Source organism: Halichoerus grypus, chromosome 13, assembly GCF_964656455.1.
Source record: "Halichoerus grypus chromosome 13, mHalGry1.hap1.1, whole genome shotgun sequence".
Taxonomy (NCBI): domain Eukaryota; kingdom Metazoa; phylum Chordata; class Mammalia; order Carnivora; family Phocidae; genus Halichoerus; species Halichoerus grypus.
In genome coordinates, this window is record NC_135724.1 from 52,635,792 (window position 1) to 52,648,250 (window position 12,459).

At 39.4% G+C, this 12,459-nt stretch overlaps 1 protein-coding gene across 14 annotated transcripts in view; it reads right to left on the minus strand.

Moving 5' to 3' along the window:
* The window catches only part of DLGAP1 (DLG associated protein 1), an 889,834-nt gene that overhangs the window by 239,544 nt on the left and 637,831 nt on the right, over window positions 1-12,459 (minus strand). For all 14 annotated transcript variants that reach the window (XM_078060566.1, XM_078060565.1, XM_078060564.1 and 11 more), the window contains one exon: window positions 9,721-9,935. In XM_078060566.1, the coding sequence (XP_077916692.1) occupies window positions 9,721-9,935 (215 nt within the window). The remainder of the gene's footprint in view (window positions 1-9,720; window positions 9,936-12,459) is intronic.

Genomic DNA, 12,459 nt, shown 5'->3' on the forward strand with positions numbered 1-12,459 from the left:
CAAGGTATTATGCAGTTTGAAATAAATTCAGAAAGAATTGGTTAGATTATATAAGGAGAGGCTAGACATTTGAAGACTTGAAGGGTTTGGAAGAAGCAACTGATTTCAACCCAATTTGTAAAAGGTAAACCTGAGAAGGTGTTTGAGTGATGAAGGTATGATGAAAACTAGCGCTGGCGGCAAGGTTCAAGTCAAGGATATGACTACCTCACCCTACTGTTCAAACCTTTGAATGGAGTCAAAATGATTTAGAATGAAGATGCAATTAGATAAATACTTTGATTAGACAAAATGATTCAGAGGGAAGCAGCTAATAAGTTGATAAGTATCTTAGAGGTATGGGGGTGGGAGGGCAAACAAATAGAGCAAAGACAATCGTTGTATCTAGGAGGGTTCTATGAGTGTGATGACTTTTACAGGGAACTCATCAGAATCCATAGAGAAGAAGCTACAGTTGTGAGAGAGTTATACTGCTAAAAGAACCAAAAGCCTAAATTAAAAGATGTAGTAACAAGAGGAGTCCTAAAATGTCTCTTGGGGTCCAAGGAGCACACATTTCCATATGTGTACTTTGGATATGGTCAAGGAGGATAATAGAAATGGAAGACTCTTCCAGAGCAGGGAGTTAGGAGACAGAACAATGTACAAGGAAGTTGCTCCTAGGGAGCAGAATTGTAGCCTAATCAAAACACATTGCCTCCCCGAGGGTAGGGAGCCTGAACATCTTCCCCAGTAGGATTGCAGAATTGCTATGGACCAATGACTACTGTTGTCTTCCATCTTCTTCTCTTTGAATGGAAGTCCTTATTGTGGATGTTTTGTCCTTGTTCCACCATGATAAATGGGGTGTGTAGGGGGCAGGTCATTTTCTGTTAGAGTTTGCAGGTCTCCAGGTGTGTAGAGGAGCCACATCTGAATCAAATGTAGATATGACAGTGTATTATTCTCTGCTCTACAGACTATCATTCATTACCCACACATCATAAACTTTGAGGTTTAGGATAGGACTAGGATTTGGGTTTTCTCCCTTTGATGGCAGTGATGGGGCATGAATATGTTTTGCCTGCAGGAGAGGGAGAGAGCCAGATATTTGGTCTCAGAAGGATAGACTTCAGTAGTCATTAGTGCTGTTTGTCAAATACTGTTTTGTGTGTTCATGTCCTGGGCACATGGTAAGATTGCCTTCTCTGCCCTCTTTGAAGATAGACATTGCCATGCCACTAGCTTTTGCCTATGAAATGGGAATGGAGGTGATTTGTCTCACTTGAGGATGGAAGCATTAAGATGCTGTGCTCTTGTCCTGCCTTGGTGACTTTGGAAATCTTTGTTGATATAGAGTATCCACAACTTGGTCCCTGACTGATCACAGTGACCAGAGCTCCCCATTGACCCAAGATGGACATGTAGCATGAGCAAGAAATACATTTTTGTCATTGGAAGCCTCTGTTATTTAGGAGTTGTTCTTTTACTCCTAGCATAATCTAACCTACCCTGACCAGCATGGGTCTGAAGCCAGCAAAGTAGATCCTAAGATCAATTAGTAGCTCAGTTTGATCAAAGCATTGAATGTGTGTAAGGGAACAGCAGAAAGAAGATCTCCAACAAGAATGGAGTCTTACTGGGACACTGAATGCTGTTGAGGACTATGTTCAGAGACACAATGGGATTCAGAGCTGATGTTTCAGTAACCTGGTAGAGAGTCTATAGAAGGAGTTATTGTAGAGACAGGCTTGTGGCAGCAGGAGAGATTGGTCCTTGTGATCATTCAAATGAGGCGTGAAGCCCTAAAGCTTGAAGAGGTGAGAGTTTGAGCTGCAATGTTTCAAGACTGAATTTAGGAAAATGGTAACTCAGGTGACAGAAGGGGAAGAGTCGGGAAGAACAGTGATGTTCTCAGTGAGTCGTGGATGCCTAGAAATCTCATCTTCCTGCATGCTTCACTTAAAAATACAGGATGAATATACACAATAAGAACATGGTATTGGTCTTCAGCTGAAATCTTAGGCTCCACAGGTCGGGAAAATCTCACACAGGGATTCTGTTCAACTCCACCCAAGGCACCCAGCAGAATTATCAAAGCTCTCAGAGAGACACAGTTCAGGTTGTTTTCAAAAGTACCTGGAAAAATTTCTCTCCAACTTCCCAAATGAATTTATTCCATAATTAATAACTTTGCAATTCGAAGTTTCTCCTTGCAACTAACCTCAATCCTTGGGTTGTAGTTTTGATCTCATTTCCTCTTATTTATATACAGGAATGTCAATGGTTTTGCTATTCCATATGCATTCTCTGTAAAGGCACATTTATTTAGGACTCATACACATCCGGCCTCCAAAAATGATTAGAGGCAGCTCCTAATATGTCTGCCTAGGCTTCCTTTAAAGTAGCTTTTCTCTTTCCTTCAGAGTGCGCTACCATCTGAGGGGCATGAGGAGGATTGCTTTAATGATATAAAATGAAAGCAAAACTAATAACATGGACTATGCTGACAACAGTAATCTGCAATGAAAAAAAGAAAAAGAAAACACTCTCAAGTAAAGTGGATTTGTTCTGACCAGAAAAAATTCTGAACAAAATAATAAACTTTAATACCTTCAGCCTCTGAATTTTAAGTTTACTTCTCTGTAGTGCCTTCTTCCACCATTCTTAGATTTTAGAGCACATCTATATACTCGAGTCTATACTATATATAGACTCGAGTCTATACTCTATATAGAGTATCTTTTAGGGTATATCTCTAAAAATATATGTATTTCTATATAAATATGTAGAAATAGAATGTCTATATAAATATATATGCCTATATAAAACATATCTATCTATATACAATATAGATTTAAAAACAAAATATATGTCTATATAAAAATATGTCTAAATAAAAACATATATGTGTTTTCTACTTGACCATGGAAAACCAGATTTTAGTAAAGCATTTAATAAATTTATTGAAACCAAGTACAAATGTCTCCCACAGTACTTCAGTATTAATGGTATTGAATAAATGAGTGAATGATTACATGAATACCATTTCTGATTATAATCAGGGTGTTCTCTGTTACCTGGTTATCTGCACTTTAATAGTGAATGTAGATATAAAATTGAAGGCATGGTAGCCAGTAGACAGGCAATGTAAAGGAATTTTAAAGGTCTCTGCAAACACAAGTCTTCCTGGCAGGCTAGTGGGTAGCATTTCCAATCAGTACCACCTGAGGGGACTGGGGAATCTTCATTTCCAGAACCCTCTTCAGGGGTTTTTCCCTGCTCACATTCTCCAGTTTTGGGAGCCTCGCCAGGTCCTGAGAAAACAGCTCAGGTTATATACCATACAGCCACGGAATGGATACAGGGACAGGGTTTGTTATTACATAGTCCCAGGGCAGCTGGACCCAGGCTTCTAAGAGCTTATCACTTCTCCCTGTAACCTCCATCAGCCAACACCTCCTTTATCTCTGATCCATTGGTCTTTTGGTCCTTTCTGCATTCACCCCAGGGCAAGCCTGAGTCAAAACCTTCTCAAAGCCCTTCATGTTTGAGCTGCCTGTGAGCCTGCTTGTGCTTCCGGGCCGGGATGTACCTCACTGCAGCCTCTGACACGCCCCCACCCCCAAATCTACTCTGCTTGCTCAGCTCTTTTCCTGGATGCCGCTTCTCAGGTGTCCACACCTGGGCGACCTTCCTTTTCTCCTCCGTGCTGACCCCTCTTATGTAGCTCTTCTCTGTGGTCTGGGGAAGCCCATCATGCCACCCAGCTTCTTATCCTTTCTGCTTTCAACGCCTGGCCTCCAATCTTCCCTTTGACGGTTAGTTGACATATAACCTTGGACAAGTTATTTAATCTCCCTGAGATGTAGGTTCCTCATTTGTAAAGTGGAGAAAATCTCATTTTTAGAGATATGATGATTAAAAAAAAAAAGAATGTAGAGCCCTTAGCACTCAGTCAGGCATTTAGAACATTAAAACTTAAATCTCTCTTCAATGTTTTAAAATCTTCCTTTCTCTAAAATGTGTCTGAATTTCCTTTCATTGTTTCACCTCCCTCACAGATACAGAAGTAGTTCTTTCCTTTGGGGTCATGATCATTGTAGGGACAGGCCAATCTATGCAAGTTTCCTTACCAAACAGGCTTTTCTAGAAGCAATTATATCGCAAGAGACCAAGATATGGTACAGACTACAGTGCTCACACACATCCATCTCATTTGGAGGAGGGCACTCATACCCCAAAGAGGAATTAATTTTTCTTGAGCTGGGAATGGTGATCTGAGCTGAATATAACAGGCAATTTCTTGTACCAGTTACTGTTTTTTTTTTTTTTCAACGAGGTTTATTTCTAGCAAGGGGTTGAAACATGTTTAGATAATTTCTCTATGAGCAAGTGAATGAGTTTTAGTTGTTATCATTTTGGAAGCTGGGGGTGGGGGAGTTGGGAAGATAGAATGTAATAGAAGAAAGTACTGTGGTCGGGAAAGGATGGGAACCTACCTTGAGTTTATATCACTGAATTATAGTTACAGTATTGTAGTGTCGGGTTGCGTTATTCCGTTCTCTCTTCCATTGTAAAGAGCATCTACTGTTATGTGTAAAATTATACTGAGGGTCAGGTAGGAGAGAAATGCCAAAGCATTTGGGGAAAATAGACAACAAAGGAAAACAAAGACATTTCATACCACTTAGGACAAAGAGGGGATGTTATATATGGCTATAAATATGGTTTATATCCTTAGGAAAAAGATCTTCAATGCTCTCATGTTCATATACCCCAGCTCCCCTTTTTCTGGGGAGAGAAGGAACTGAGGAACTGTAGGTGGGCAGGAGGAGCTTGTGGAATGTGAGGAACTGGCAGAGGACACAGTATGTCTACAGAGGAAAAAAGGAGCAAGAAGTTTATACAAAGATAACCAAAAACAGAGACTCTAGCAAGAAGCTTGTTTTGGGTTCCTGATATAAAATTGATTTCATTTAAATTTCCAGAATTAAAGTTGTAGGAGAACACCCCATCTATCTCTTCTCAAATTATTTTATTTACCAATACTGCTCCTTTTGTCTTTAAACTTTGAGCTCCCAGATCTTCTGGGCCTCATCCTTACAACTCTATACCGTAGTGCTGAAAGTTCTCTCAGAGACCGTATAGATGACAGACAGGACCCCATGGCATCACCAGTCAATGGGAAGTGGGGGCTGGAGAATCGTGTTGAGAAGAGTTCTGAAACCGGGTCTGTGTTCAGTGGGAAGCGTGCTGGGACCCGTTAATGCTGGGATTGGTTGATGCTGGTCAGTTGGGGTGGGGTGGGGGAGTTGTGATGGGAGTTATCTTAACGGTACCATCCATGCTAAGAGCCTAAGCCTCTCATTTAATTTGGGTGTGTGTTGGGGGCTAGGGCTGAGAGACATTAAACCAGTTGCCAAAGTCACACAGCTATTTAGTATTTCACAATATATTAAAAAAAAAAGGGTTCAGGATCAGGAAAAGAATGAAGATTAAGAGGATTAGCCATCCTGAAAATGGAAAACTATCTACCTTCAAGACATTTAGGACTGAATATGAACCTTCTTGAAACCTTTTGTTAGATAGTTTATCAAAATTGCTCGGACCTCTATCTAACTTGTCACCCCCAAAGCCAAACATGCTCGGCAGCCTGGAGCCCTCCTTGCCAATTCCAGAGGCCTTTCAAAGTCTATAATGTTAGAGCCTATTTCCTCCAGGAGAAAATTTTTCTTAGTGTTTGGATGAAGGGATAAAGAAGTATGAAGGAATTTTAGTGTTATTTGCCTAGGATTAATGGATAGTTGAATTTAAATGGCAGCTCACTTTTTAAAAAGTTCTTTCTACAGAATATTGGAAGGGAAAAGTCCAAGATGGGCTTTGGACATAGTTTTAACTAATCAGGGTTGCAGGTAGTAGTCTCAATGCTAGAATAAATAGCAAATCATAACAAATCCAACTAAGATTTAAATTCATCAGAGCCAAGCTGTGGCGACAAGGGAATTCTGGCCCCTAAACCTCTCTTCAACTTGCCTGAGAATTTACTATTAAGCATCAAGAAGTTATTATTTGAAAATACTAATATTCTTGGGTGATAATTCAAGTTCATTGTTAGCTAATACCAAAGGAAGAAAGCAAAGCTAGTGGTGAGGTGAAGGGATATGTTACCTGCTGTGGAGGGAAACAAGGGAATGAAAGATATAATGGTTCTCAGTGAGTAGCTACAGGAATTTTGTGGCCCAAAGATGGAGTTCACTGTCTGAAGCCTCCTCAGGACTCTGGAATATTCAACTGACCTTAGGACACAATAACTAACATTGAGTAGGTGACGTAAATAAACCCTCAAGATGCCTTTTAAAAATAGAAAAGAGAAAAACAATGTAAGAAAGTACAGGAGTACTTTCTCTCCAACATTTCTGACAGAAGATAGGAGTTGAAAACCTCAAACAAAATGTTGCCCCAATCTCACTTGACTAATTTTAGTTATCTTAGTTCATGGCTATGATTCATCCCTAAAGCTGTGAATTGCTGAGGAGGAAGGAGGAAAAAAAAATTGACTTAAATGTCAAAGAAGTAAGAACAAAAATATAGTTTTCTTTTTTGGGGAACTAGAATTCCAGGATATGGGGATCTTTATTTTTTTCTCATGAGGGACTGAATGCTTCAAACTTCTAGAGAAATAATGGTCTTGAGTCAAAACATCATTAAGGAATAAAAGACAGCAGTGATTATAAGTCATGTCATGTTTGAATTTTTTGCCTCCATAGTATATTTCCCTTGTCTTCTTGTGTGCCTCTTTAAATACCATTAAACTAGAACTCACTAGGCTCATCTGTAGTTGAGTATGATGGAAGCGTAATACGTAGACTGTAGCGAGGAATGGAATCCCTAAACCAGGTCAAGGAGGAATGAATGGAGATAAACAGATCTATGGGAAATAAGCCTGGGGAATGGGATGGTGGGAAAGAGAATAAGGGCATATTTGAATGATGGTCAGATGCTGTCTTGCTTGCTAAAGAATAGAGAAGGGTTGGTGAAATTCCTTCTTGAGTAAATAAAGAAGTTTCTCAATTTATTAGGAATCCCCCAATAAAGTGGTTGCCATTTTGAATTTCTGTAGGTTTGGAGGAAGAAACTAGTCACTAACTCAACTCAGCTCAGTGACTGTTTTCAGTGTCTGAAATAGCTGACCTTCTCCACCAATAGCTTAGCCACTACCTGTGTTTGTCTTTTTCTTAAAACTCTTAAAAACTGCTGCTCTTAAAACCTTGAAGCAGTCAAAGAAATATATGATGGTTGTAAAAATAGGGCCCGGGGCTTGAAAGGAAGATGATACTATGTAGGAAGCAAAATGAAAAAGAAAGAGTTCTAATGACTTCAGAGCAGATCCCCCACAGCCCTGAAGCTGTGAGGAGACTAGCCCAAGGCACAATTGTGAGAGGTGATTTCTGCACCTACCCCTGTCCTCAGCCTCTTTAGAGCACTCCCCTCAGCTTTCTTGTGCTCCGCTCCTTTCTGTTCTCCTCATACCTGGGTATCACTGTGAGTAGTGGCAATCACTGTGTCTCATTACCCGAGACCTAACGTGTCATTCAGCCAATGTGACAAATGCATCCTGATAGATCAACTAACAGGATATGAAAGTGGAAGAAGGGGCTCTGGAGGTTACGGAATCCCACTGCTTGTTGAGGGAACTGAGTTCTTGAAGGTCTAAGTGACTTTCTTGCCCAAAGCATTCCCTCTTTTGCTTCCTCTGGAGGATGTTAATTAACACCATGGCTGTGTCTGCTTATTATTGTCTCTAGTGGAGAGATATTTTAAAGTCCATAGAAGATATTTGCCAGAAGTTATCCTTGGCCACCCTCATTTTAAACGACCTTGGCAGACTGCCTTTATTACAAATCCAGTTGTTTTTTTAATTTTTTTTTCAGAATGCATATATATTTAATTTTCTGAGCCTCTGTGAAGTGTGCCAAAGTACAACAAAAACCTATTTCTATTTTTCATATCCTTGATCCACTTTGACCTTGTGTAGCACTGTTATGGGTTGACTTACATTCCCCACATAGATAGATCAAAGTCCTAACTCCCAGTACCCGTGAACATGACCTTACTTGGAAAACGGGGGTTTGCTGATTTCATCAAGTTAAGATGAGGTCATTTGGGAGGGTTCTAATCCAATATGAGTGGTGTCATAAGACAGCTGTGGGAAGACCCAGAAGGGAGAACACCATGTGATGACAAAGGCAGAGACTGAAGTGCAGCAGCTGGAAGCCAAAGAATGCCAAGGATTGCCAGCCACAACCGGAAGCTGGGAAGAGGCAGGAAGGATTGTCCTCAACAAGTTTCTCAAGGAGCGTGGCCCAGCTCATACCTGGATGTCAGACTTCTAGCTTCCAGAACTGTGACATTACAGGAGTGTGTTGTTTCAAGCTACTCAGTTTGTGGGACTTTGGTATGCAGCCCTAGAAAACCAATACCTGCAGTAATCAAGGCAAAGAAGAAGGGCAACTGGAAGCCGAAGGAAAGAAAGAAGAGCTCCTTTGTTGGGTTAGTTTACTAATGCCATTGGTATTAATTTTCTATTGAAATGATCTGGAGAGGGCCCACATGATTCCTTGAAAAAAAATTTGTGAGGGGACTCCCTCTGTCCACTTAAGATATAGTGCATTTTGCTATTTAAATGTTTCCATCATAAAATAATCCACTGTTTTTCAGTGTTCTCTGTTAATAATTTAGTTTGTTTTCCTTAGCCTGACAGCTTTGGCCTTTTTCTATTTTATTTTGTCTTTTAATATTTTATTTTGTGGCATAATATGAATACATGAATAGTAGTATGTATTTCCTCAAAATATGGGAAACGGCACTTAAAAATACGAATACCCATATTTCTCAAATGATGATCCAAGCCCTGATATATTCCAAGGTTCTGATTTACTCTCCAAAAGTAATATTAAAAATTCAATTGGGTCTTGTTTAAAATAATCAATTTCGTAGTTTCTTTTGTAGTGCTGTTCTCTATTTACAAATAGCACAAATGGAGGTAAGAACTACTTATAATCATATTTTTCAAAACCCAAAATCGCTTTTTTAAAATATTTTATTTTTAAGTAATCTCCACACCCAATGTGAGGCTCAAATTTATAACCTTAAGATTAAGAGTCACATACTCCACTGACTGAGCCAGTCAGGAGCACCCCAAAACCATTTTTAAGGTCTTATAAATTATATGTATTTAGTGTCCAAATTAAAAACCTTTATCAAGAACCTTCACATATGACTCAATTTTTAAGCCTAGCCACTTTCTATAAGCCTCTCCAAGATCATCTGCTCTATTATATTACTCAATTATCTGAAAAATTCAAGGGTCTTATAAGGAAGAGTTGACCTGCAGATTTAGTGGTTAAGAAAACATCCAAGAGTTGAGAGACATAGACCTTCTCATTGACCAGGAGCCTTAATTCATTTCAGAAGCCATTCTGGATTGTTTCAAACTTCTTCTTGGGCTTTAGGGTTCAGTTTATGATTTCTGCAGAACACACCTGGATGCCCGTGTCTTTGAAGGCACTGGATACACAAGTCAGACACCAGGTCAAAATCAGTAGACCATTCAGTGCATTGCACTGCTGCATCTATAGGGTGGACTCTGCCTTCGTTACTCTCGGAGTCACACCATCTGCTTCTAGGTGCTAAAACAAGGAGCTGGACTACCAGACGTAGAGCATTGGAAACACTTACTTGAGTGTGGTGAGTTCTGTAAGGGATGGCTGAGTAGCCTTGAGATAGCTTTCTCTTCGTGCAGCCACTTTGGGAGAAGGCTTGGGACTCGTGTCAGAGTCACCACTGTCTTCATCTCCCATGGCCTTGATGTAGCTGCCACTCCGCATTCTCCGGCACGGAATTTCGTCGTCTTTACCTCGAGGGGTGTACCCTGTCCAGTCATCCTGAGGAACCTATTCACAGAGAAAACAGATAATTCATTTTTAATAAAATCCTATGCTTTGCTTTCCTTTCTTTTCCTTTTTTTGTTATGACCCTGAATGTGGGTAATATAGATAAATTATCTAAAACTTCAGACATTCATTTCTCAATAATGGTGTTTTACTGTAATAATTGGTTTGAAAATATTTTAATCCATGCAAATCCATGTCATAATCTTTAAAACATCCTGTGTCTTAGGAAAAATTAAAACCATTGGCTTTGATTTACTTCTCATTTTTCTCATGCTAATAAGAATAAGAAGAATTCCAAGAAATAATTCCAATAAGAATGCCATTGGAAAGGAGAACAGTTTTATTTGAACTTTTCAATTATTTGTTTTCAATTGTCATTTAAAAGTTAAGAATCTTTCAGTTTTATCTCCACCTTCCTCACACCTCCCATCTCTACTGTCTTGTATCGAATCTCTCTTCTTCCTAAACCAGCTACATTGACTTCCCAATAACCTAGTCTTTCTGAACCCCTCTTAATTTGAATTCAGCCTCCATAGATCTGCTTAAAGCAGTCTTTAAAGGTTTCCAATGATCTCATGAAAGCTAGTGGCCTTTTCTTAAATTTTCCTTGGCCTCTGAATACACCCCCCCCCCAACCCCTGAAGAGTTTCTCTACTTACCTGGTAGAGCTACTTATCTGAATTGTTCTTTTCCTCTTGCTTTGCTGGATCCTATTCTAAGTCCCCACCTGGGGGTACCATATAAGATAATGTTCTTAGTACACTGCTCCTTTTTTTTCTACAGTCATTTCCTTTGAATTCAGCAGAGCACTACACTATGCTATAGAGGGCTTCTTTATGACTTTCTCTTCAGTTCCACTTAGATTTTCCACTTCAACATGGACTCAACCTAGGATCTCATTACTCCTCCATTTAGTAAAAGAAATGCATAATGACCACTCTTTTTATCCATTAAGAAGCAACAAACAATCCATGGTGCATAGAACACTGCATAGGGCTTAATGAAAAGAAACCAGAAAACAAAGGAGGCTGGTTTTTGCCCTTAACATGCTTTAACAGCAATGAGAAGACAGAGCATAAACACATTTGGGAACAGTTCCAGATCAACCCATCAGCAAGTTTAAGATAGGGTGCCATAAATGGAACATGCACCGAAGAGAGACTAGAAGTAGGAGTTACCAGTAATGGTGATGGGGAAGGAGTAGCCACGAGGGGCTCCTGGGAACTGGCCAAGTTTCACTGAGAAGGTAAACAGGTATTTAATATTTTGATGCTAACCACTTATTGATTATCCATCAAATAATATACTCTTTTGTTATTAACATTTAACTATGCTAAGGGATTTGCTTACAGTATCTTTTTTTATCAACGTAACAACTCAGCATAATTTTTCTTTGTATTTCTCAGATGAGAAACAAGAACTCAGAGAACTTAAGGGATGTGCCAAAGAACACACAACTAATAAAAGAACACATAACGGCACTGGCATTCAAAGCGTTTTGGTTTGACTCCAAAGATTAGAATTTACTTAACCTAAATTTTATGATTAATAATATATGAATTTTAACTCTGAAGGGTTCATAAAGTTGTCCACAATGACACCTACACATATTAGACACAGGTTTCTAAATGTTATAGGTTCTAGGAAGTAAGAATAGATGTCCCACTAAAACACAAGAGAGGGGTGCCTGGGTGGCTCAGCATCGGTTAAGCATCCGATGCTTGATTTTGGCTCAGGTCGTGATCTCAGGGTCGTGAGATCAAGCCCCATGTAGGGATATATAAGTCTCAGCTATGAAGGGGCAGAGTTCCAACCTGGCAGCTCCCGGGGCCTTCCTCTTGACCCCTATGTGATGCGGTCTCTCTTTCTGGGCTATGATCTTTGGCACCTATGGAATCAAACAACTGTAGTCCCCTGTCACCTTTGTAATCCATTGCATCTGATCCATTTGCTATTTGTTGATCATGGTAATAGCAATGTAGAGTTTTTACTTTTTTAGCTAAAAAGCATCAAAATCACTATAGCAACAAGGAAGATTTCTTAGTGAAATTATAGATGTTTAGAACAGTCTTGTTTTCCTTCAACTGGAAGGTGACTCACTGCAAAGATATGATCATGTTCAGAACCTCATTATTGGCTTAGCAATTATATTTTATAAATTACGTTGGTACACCTGAGGGTCATAGATGATGCATACAGCATTGGCCATTTCTTGGTACCGATGCACAGTTCATAAATAAGCATTAGTCTCTGGAATATGTCAGGGACTAAGGACAGACTTATATCAGGTCATGTCAATCATGAAACAAAACATGGCAAATTTCTGTTTAGATGTTTTTCCCAAAGTTAGTTTATGGTAGAAACTTGAGCTTGCACTAGAAACGGGTTGCAACTGTTGCTAAGGGAACCAACTGGGAAATATTTAATCTGTATACCTCTCAATGAAACAGTTTTCAAATGATAGTAGCTAAGAAGCTGTATGGAATGGGATTTAAAAATTAATGCATTATTCATACACCTAAAG